A 9,390-nucleotide genomic window follows, 5' to 3' on the forward strand; every position below is an offset into this window, starting at 1 on the left:
GCTAGAAGCCATTTGTAATAAGATGTTTCCCGCCAGGCCCCACACTGCTCCACCTGGCACGCCATGTGGTGTGGTGGCACCCGGGCAAAACCCAGTGTGCCACCCAACGACGCCCCCCTAGTCTTCATCCTAGTCATGCTAGATCGGTTCCCAACTTGCGACTAGTCAGTCCTCATCCTAGTCCCGCCAGATCGGTTCCCGACTTGTGACTAGCCAATCCTCATCCTACTCGCGCTAGATTGGCTCCCGACTTGCGACTAGGCAGTCCTCATCCTAGTCGCACTAGATCGGTTCCCGACTTGCGACTAGCTAGTCTTCATCCTAATCACGCCAGATCGGCTCCCGACTTATGACTACCCAATCCTTATCCTAGTCGCGCCAGGATCGACTCCCGACTTGCGACTAACCAGTCCTTATCCGAGTCACGCCAGATCAGTCCTTTGACTTGCGACTCACCATCTTTTCCCGAGTCACGCCAGACTGGTCCTTCGACTTGCAACTCACCAATCTTTTCTCGAGTCATGCCAGATCAATTCTCGACTTGCGACTCATCTACCCTACCTGAGCCGAGTGCAGACCCTCGGTTCACAGGCCTAGTCTTCATCCTAGTCGCGTCAGATTGGTTCCTGACTTGCGACTAGCCAATCCTCATCCTAGTCGCGCCAGATCGATTCCCAACTTGTGACTAGCTAGTCCTCATCCTAGTCATGCCAGATCGGCTCCCGACTTGCAACTAACCACTCCTTATCCAAGTCACGCCAGATCGGTCCTCTAACTTGCGACTTGCTAGTCCTTTCCCGAGTCGCACCAAATCGGTCCTCCGACTTGCGACTCGCCAGTCTTTTCCCGAGTCGCGCTAGATCGATTTTTGACTTGCGACTCGCTAGTCTTCATCCTAGTCGTGCCAGATCGGTTCCCGACTTACGACTAGCCAATCCCTATCCTAGCCAGATCGGTGCCAGATCTAGTAAGTCCCTATCCCAGTCGTGCCAGATTAATCCTCCGACTTGCGACTCACCAGTATTTTCCTGAGTCGCGCCAGATTGATTTTTGACTTGTGACTCACTAGTCTTCATCCTAGTCATGCCAGATTGGTTCCTGACTTACGACTAGCCAATCCCTATCCAAGTCACACTAGATCGATCCTCCGACTTGCGACTCGCCAGCCACATGCTTGAACCCAAGATCAGTTACTCGGCCAACAAGTCGTCTCCGCCCAGCTCAACACATCTCGGTCTCTTGACTAGCGACTCACCAACATCATCCTGCATGGGCCCAACCACCCGATCGATGGCACAAATCCTTCCCAGAGCATAGAGCGCCGCCCCCGAACTGCCTCATGACGAGCCAATCCAACTTCCCCTCACAAGCAATCAACACAACCGTGGCATTCTGACCCTAGCACGCCCCTCGTTCTCTCGAGGGCCCCACGGCACGCCTCGTGGGGGAGGAGAAGTGATAAGGTACATTTTGGGTCCAGGCCACATCACGACTGACACCATGCTACGCTACAGCCAAGTTAGCAAGAGGAGCACCCCCACACGCTAAGCCAGAATCCGTACCAAGGCGTTGCTCGGTATGTCCCGTCTCGGAAAGCTTGGGATAACACTTCATGGCGTCGTTCAGCATGCTCCAGGACGACGGTCGCATAAAGGTACCATCTCACCTCTCGAGGATCAGTCACCACGCCAAACCCGCGTACGACCGACCCTCGTAAGGAGTATAAAAACCCTTGACTGGCATTCGGCCTAGGGCGACGACAGAGAAAAAAAAAAAAGAGAAAGGGAGATCAACCCACCACCAACTTGCTCGTTGGAGGAGCCACAGTCGGTAAACACCCAACGAGGGCCTTATGTGTAGGAAAGCGGATCTTCCCAAGGCGAGATCATCCCGATCAAGAGAGGCGTTTTCAACATTCCGATGCCAGCACCCCGTCCGGAGGGCACGACCGATCTCAACGACCAGCCCACCCGGCCGAAGACTCTCAACATCGACCCGTGAACCAGGCCGTGCTGACTCATCAACCACGGCACATCAATTCATCAACATGCCGCACCTATAGTTTCACGAACGCCTAACATATTTACTAAGGTCAAATGGTAAAAGCCATAATTTCCAAAATGAAATTATCAAAAGCAAAGATAAAATCATAATTTTTCGATCGAAATGGTAAAAAGAAAAAAAAAAGTAAAACCATAATTTGAGAATTTTCCCTATTAAATGCTTTGATATTATAACATAGGGTTAAAATTCGTTTTAACCCTTATGATTCGAGTCATGAACCACTTAAACCCTTATTATTTACTCATATTTAAATAACCACTATATTTTTTAAAATATAGTATATAAGCCTCTCATGTTAAGTCTAACATATGTCAAAGTATGCTTACATAGCATACTGACCCATAATAAGTTATTAAAAAAGATCTATTTTAACTCTATGATTTTGGTCATGGACCATTTAAGCTCTTATGGTTTTGTTTATGTCTAAAATAACTCCATATATTTTTTAAAATATAACATATAAACTCCTCCCATCAAGTCTGAGTTAATAGACGTTAACGTCTGCTTATGTAGCATGCTAACTCATAATAAATTATTAATATAATGACATATATTATTTAAGTTAAAATAAATCTATCTTGTCGAGGAAAGGGAAGCGACAGAGGTCATAACGAAGGACGAATGTGGAGAGGCAAAAGTAAGAGAGGTCGGAGGCGGAAGTGAGGTGAGGGGGAGCTAGACCACCAGGTTGTAGGCGTGATGGGTGGAGGTGCAAGAGAGGACGAAGTATGAGGTGATGGGGACAAAGACGTCCAGAAGGAGGAAGATGGACCATGAGACCATTACATGCTTAGTGTTGGATTGGTTAACGCATATCCACCTAAGGTAGGACAAAAAGCTACTGAGCTTGTCGTCAACGAGAAAGAGGCTACATGCGTATGATACCTTGCTAGGTAGTCGTAACTCGGTGCTACTGTTAATGGTCGTTTCTACGACGATGTCTTTTCCTATCATTGGTGATTGTCTCAATTTTTTTAATTTAAATTATATGTATTATTATATTAATAGTTTATTATAAGTCAACATGCTAGACTCTAATACCTATTAACTTAGGTTTGATAGAAGATGCTTATATGCTATATTTTTAAAAATATATGAATTATTTTAGATACAAGTAAAATCATAAGGGTTTAAGTGATCGATGACCAAAATAATAAGAGCTAAAATAGATTTTTTTTAATTTAAAATTATATATATCATTATATTAATAATTTATTATGAATCGTCACATAATAACTCACATTCTATGTTTATACTATATTTTAAAAATATAAAAATTATTCTAGATAAAATAAATCATAAGTATTTAAGTACTATTGAGCACAATCACTTGACATGTGAGCTATGCATAGAGTTGGGCCGACACTGGGCTGGTCTTTAAAACGAGCCCAACTCCACATAGGCATTAAGGGCAACCGCTGCCTTCCCTCTCTATCTTCTTATCCCACACCACTCTCCTCCCCCGCAACTCACGCACGGCTCGCAGGACTTCCCCCGTCCTCCCATGGCGGGTCTGCTCGCGCCCTCCTCCCCCGCCCTTCCCGCTTCCAGAATTCGAACCCTCCCCACTCCTCTCTCCCCAACTTCACTTCCCGGTAAGTCCACTTGGCATTCGATCTCTATTCGACAAAGGAACCCTCTCCCGCTGCATCACAATCTCCTTCCTTGCTTCCTCCTCAGCCGGCATTTGCCACCAGAGGAACTTAAATGGCCGCGCCCGAACTGCGCACAAGCACCGAGCCTGCCGCTCCCTTGTCTCTGGTGCTGCCGCCACTGAGCCCACGACCGCTGAAGAGGTGAGTCCTTTCCCCAATTGCCGGAGGTTGAGGTACGAGCGTTTGCGTGTTTAACGCTGAGTTTTGGTAGGGGAAGAAGTTGACGATCGGCGAGAGCCCGCGGCCGGTCTTCCCCTTCTCGTCCATCGTGGGGCAGGACGAGATGAAGCTGTGCCTCCTCCTCAACGTTATCGACCCCAAGATCGGCGGCGTTATGATCATGGGCGACCGCGGCACCGGCAAGTCCACGACCGTCCGCTCCCTCGTCGACCTTCTCCCCGAGATCAAGGTGGTCGTGGGCGACCCGTTTAATTCCGACCCTGAGGACCCCGAGTCCATGAGCATGGACGTCCGCGAGCGCGCCGCCCGCGGCGAGCCCCTCCCCGTTGCCGCCACCAAGATCACCATGGTGGACCTCCCGCTCGGCGCCACCGAGGACCGCGTCTGCGGCACCATCGACATCGAGAAGGCCCTCACCGAGGGAGTCAAGGCCTTCGAGCCCGGCCTGCTCGCCAAGGCCAACAGAGGTATCCTCTACGTTGACGAGGTCAATCTCTTGGATGACCACCTGGTGGACGTGCTCCTCGACTCCGCCGCCTCCGGATGGAACACCGTGGAAAGGGAGGGCATCTCCATTTCCCACCCCGCTCGGTTCATTCTCATCGGTTCTGGCAACCCCGAGGAAGGTGAGCTCCGGCCGCAGCTCCTCGACAGGTTTGGAATGCACGCACAGGTGGGGACGGTCAGGGACGCCGAACTGAGGGTCAAGATTGTGGAGGAGAGAGCTCGGTTCGATAGAGACCCCAAGGGGTTCAGGGAATCTTACCGGGCGGAGCAGGAGAAGCTCCAGCGACAGATTACATCAGCACGAAGCTCGCTTGCATCGGTGCAGATCGATCACGACCTTCGCGTGAAGATCTCTAAAGTTTGTGCGGAGCTGAATGTGGACGGGCTGAGAGGGGATATTGTCACCAATAGGGCTGCCAAGGCTTTGGCTGCACTGAAAGGGAGGGACAAAGTGACTTCAGAAGACATAGCCACTGTCATTCCAAACTGCTTGAGACATCGGCTTAGGAAGGATCCTCTGGAGTCAATCGACTCAGGTTTGCTCGTCATTGAGAAGTTCTATGAGGTCTTTAGCTGAGCTAACTCCAAGAGGTAAATTGCAAGGACCCAAGCAATTATATGGATGCTTTTTTTGAATCTTTCTGTAGACCATATTTCTTTTCTTCTCAATGTTTTCTAGTAATTTGGAATGTCACGGCTTAAGAATACTCATGAATTTAGTATGTAGGATTGTGTTTCTTATCAATAGTGACTTTGGTTGATCACTAAGGGATAACAGTTACACATCAAAGTACTTTGTTATGTCCTGATTCTTGCACTGTTTATGTTGCAACTGTGGTATTTTTAGTTTCGCTGGTTTCTCAAGACAAACTAGGATGTTATAATGTTGCTTGTAATTTGTTTAGATGTATCTTAAAATTGACTGTTTCATGTATCATAGTAGTATCAATAGTGGTAAAATGAAAATGTGAATGTTTAGGACTTTCTATGCACAGAGGGCAAGTGTTTAGAGACGTAGATTTCAGATAATCGTCACAATGATGATTGGCATCAGAAAATATTTGAACATTGATCAATGATGTCCTCACCCAGTGTCATCAAACGGGCGAGTCATGGTACCATAGTAGCATTGATTAATAATTTTTGGGATATGGTGCCACATGTCAGCCATGTAGAATGACCCAATTTACCTACGTGATCGTGGTACATTTCAAAATTTTTATAACCAAGTTCTATAGGTGAACACTGATGGCTTTGGACAAAATTGAAATATTCTTGTGACAATCAGAGGTTCTTCTTAACAACTCTGAAAACGACAAGTATGAATAATATTAGATGTTAATTAGATGTATCTAAATTAATCTTGCATTGTGATTCAGCTACATTGCAGTGAATTTTTAGGGATGAACAATGAGAGAGACACAAGTGTTATTGATGTGATAATATGAGATGCTTAGATCTTGGGTCTCTTGTGATATTAATGCATCCATGTGAAAGATACTGTATTGTTTAAAGTCTTATTTTGATACTTTTCCTTTCTAGGGCTATCAGTATCAGTAGACTAAGTAACTGATGATTCAGTAACCTTCAAGAACTTATGGTACTTGTGCAAAAGAACATAATTAATTGGTAGCAGGGCATGATCTAACCGGCTGGAGTGAGACAACAATCATATTGTAGGTGAACATCAGAACTGAAATTGAAGATAATACAAACAGTTGAATTTTTCACACTCAGATCTTGGGTTAATTCTTTTTTATTAAGATTAATAGATACTATGACAAGCAATAAAATCCCAGTTATTGGGCCTAGCTAATGAATATTTTTGTGTTCATCTGAGGATCTAACTTTATGTACCAAGAGAAAATGTAAATTTCCAACCTGAGTTCTGTTGTGGACAGTATGACCCTATGACTTGACTCCATCAATAGGTAGATATCCAATGTTAGGTGTAAGGAGAGGTATATGGAGATCTAAGAAGGTTTTACTAAAAACTATGAATAAAGATTTAAATACCCATAATTTAGAAAGGATATGGTTTCGTACAGTGATCAATGATAGCAAAAGCTCAACATAGCTGACCCCAAATTGTTAAAGGCATTATGACTTATTATTGTAGATACCCATGGTTATTTGGGTTCATTGTGGGTTCAACAATGAACTATGCTGGACACTTGATGCTTTCTTTTCTTTTTATGGAATGGGCCAACAATTCAAAAGAACTAATAGTAAGCATGAATGCTCGAAGTTAAACTTACAGGTGGCCAAATGATTCTAGTAAGCATTAAACTCATAACTTGGTAGTCTGATGTGCCATATTATTACCTTTAACGCATAACTTATTTTATGAGTTTCTTTGGTGCTTTTATTCAAAAGCTACTTTTTTCTTAATTACTATCATAATAAATTCATATTCTTTGAAAATGAAACCTTTAAGTAATTAAATCATTTGGTTGTCATCCATGGCATTGTTCCCAGTATGATATGTTCTTATTGCTTTATGTGTGGCAATTTTTACTCTTGAGAATGCACCTTCTTTTGCTTGCACATGCCATTCTTTTTGGTAACAATTTGTTCTGTTAGTTGATTTTGTTTTCTATGGATATTACCCTGCAAACCTCTACCATTTTCATGATTTCTTTTTATTCTTCTGTAAGAAAATCCATCAATAAAAGCAATTGTGAACTTGCTGGGTAGGCTGCTGGGGAAAGTATAGAGTTTAGATATCATTATTTTGGGACAAAATTTGCAAGAGATTCTTCTACTGATAGAGCAGGCAGCAATTGAAGATTCAAGAGATGTTAGAAAAGATGTTTATACATAATTGTAATATGCATTATTTATAGGATTTTTCTTTGTGTGGACAGAGGAACAAATGCATCAACGATGGATATCACCCACGGAGAGTCTGAAGGATAGTGTTATTTTTGGCTTTCATGCAATTGTGTAAGGTAAAATATGCTAAAAATAATGCAGAAAAATGTGTTGAACCATCAATCCACCATAATCCCATCCATTTTGTCCTGAACCGGCTAGTTATGTGGGTAAAATCTAGGTCAAGAAAAGTTGACCTGTTGGTGGGTCAGGGTTTGGATCAGTCATCATCAGCCTTAGATGCTCTCCTGTCCATCTCAAATAGAATCCTATCCAACTCATTTGCATCCTTCAAGGGATTCTGGTTTGGCACCTTGTTGTTGATAAAGGATTACAATAGAGTTTTATAGATGTGTTCTAAGAATGTCAATAAGAATTAGATTGCTTAGGTTCCTGAGGGATGTTAGATGTGAAAAGAGACCTGTTGATAACGGCCATGCGAATGTAGTATCAGCATATTATAAAAAAAAATTTCTCATTACATCTTTCTAAAAATTTCTGGCGTAAGATGATGAAATCATCAGATAAAAGGTTGCATTACTGTTTCCATTCTTAGACATGTATAAACATTAAGTAGCTTAGACCAGTCTTCATTTTGCTACAATCAATCTCTTGAAGTCTGGTAATGTTATCCATTAGGTTCTGAAATCAGTTGTTGTAAATAAAATGTTCTTTTTAAGTTTGTAATTGATGTGTATTTTCCCTCTCCATCTGATATTTTAGCATTTCTTTTGTTTTTCTTGTTCGATATTAACATGATTTTTGTGGATGCATATGTTTCATTCTTAGGTCATTTTCTTACTGTTCAACACGAGTGGCTCAACTTCATGAAATGCAGCTTTTAGTGAAGACTGACATCCAAAATGAAATGCAGCTTTTAGTGAAGACTGACTTCCAAAATGAAATGCAGCTTAGTTTTTAAAACTTTTGATTTTTCTATTTTGGTGAATTCCAGAAAGTTGTCTGCAGAGGGTTTACTTTAGAAATTTTATGTGTTCAGATATTAAAGACAGTCAATCGGAGGAGTGTTTGAAGAAAAAGATCCTAATTGCATGGTTGTCAACTTTGCTCCTCCGTTGTAGACTCAAACATTGTCAAGAAATCTGAGTGTGATCAAAGCTGGGTGTTTGTTTCATAGACTTGACTGACCGATGAGGAGGAGAGAGTTATGAGCTTTTTATGTATGTGAACATGTTTTTGTTGTTTATCCTTACTACTTTGTCTTCTTAATCCCCCAATCCTGTATTAATTTTCTCACCATTTTAAATTCTGATATTTACATGCATGTCCCCTGCTCACTAAAAAAAAAAAAAAAAAAAAAAAAAAAAACTAGGTTTAAATGCTTCTTCTGCCTGTGGTTCTAACCCAGCAAATATTTCCTCTCTTCTGTTCTACTTGTTGAGAGCTCATAGTAAATTCAATTGTTCTACTTGTTAAGAGCTCATAGTAAAAATTCAATTGTTCTACTTGTTAAGAGCTCATAGTAAATTCAATTGTTCTACTTATTAAGAGCTCATAGTAAATTCAATTGTTCTACTTGTTAAGAGCTCATAGTGAATTCAACTGTTCTACTTGTTAAGAGCTCATAGTGAATTCAACTGTTCTACTTGTTAAGAGCTCATAGTGACTTCAACTGTTTTACTTGTTAAGAGCTCATAGTGAATTCAATTGTTCTACTTGTTAAGAGCTCATAGTGAATTCAACTGTTCTACTTGTTAAGAGCTCATAGTGAATTCAACTGTTCTACTTGTTAAGAGCTCATAGTGAATTCAACTGTTCTACTTGTTAAGAGCTCATAGTAAATTCAACTGTTCTACTTGTTAAGAGCTCATAGTGAATTCAACTGTTCTACTTGTTAAGAGCTCATAGTGAATTCAACTGTTCTACTTGTTAAGAGCTCATAGTAAATTCAACTGTTCTACTTGTTGAGAGCTCATAGTAAATTCAACTGTTCTACTTGTTAAGAGCTCATAATAAATTCAAGGTTTCCTTTGCAAAAAAAAGGTAAGAAAAACTTCAAGATTCCTAAAAGTGCTCAGTAGTTTTTACCTATTGCTGATTTGTTATTATTGGGAGGTTATAGTTTCCTTTTCTTTTTTTCTTTTCTTAT

General features: G+C 42.0%; 1 protein-coding gene across 2 annotated transcripts; it reads left to right on the plus strand.

Moving 5' to 3' along the window:
- The first annotated feature begins 3,492 nt into the window (after positions 1–3,492).
- LOC135676713 (magnesium-chelatase subunit ChlI, chloroplastic-like) lies at positions 3,493–8,565 on the plus strand. 2 transcript variants are annotated; one of them, XM_065188186.1, is made up of 4 exons: positions 3,493–3,659; positions 3,745–3,860; positions 3,931–4,997; positions 7,274–8,149. In XM_065188186.1, exons 1-3 carry the CDS (start codon positions 3,569–3,571, stop codon positions 4,981–4,983), a joined length of 1,260 nt encoding a protein of 419 aa, XP_065044258.1. In that variant the 5' UTR covers positions 3,493–3,568; the 3' UTR covers positions 4,984–4,997; positions 7,274–8,149. The 2 variants fall into 2 exon arrangements, with proteins under 2 accessions (XP_065044258.1, XP_065044257.1); XM_065188185.1 differs by having other exon boundaries at positions 3,494–3,659; positions 8,070–8,565.
- The last annotated feature ends 825 nt before the right edge of the window (positions 8,566–9,390 follow it).

This window comes from Musa acuminata, chromosome BXJ1-6, assembly GCF_036884655.1.
Source record: "Musa acuminata AAA Group cultivar baxijiao chromosome BXJ1-6, Cavendish_Baxijiao_AAA, whole genome shotgun sequence".
NCBI lineage: Eukaryota > Viridiplantae > Streptophyta > Magnoliopsida > Zingiberales > Musaceae > Musa > Musa acuminata.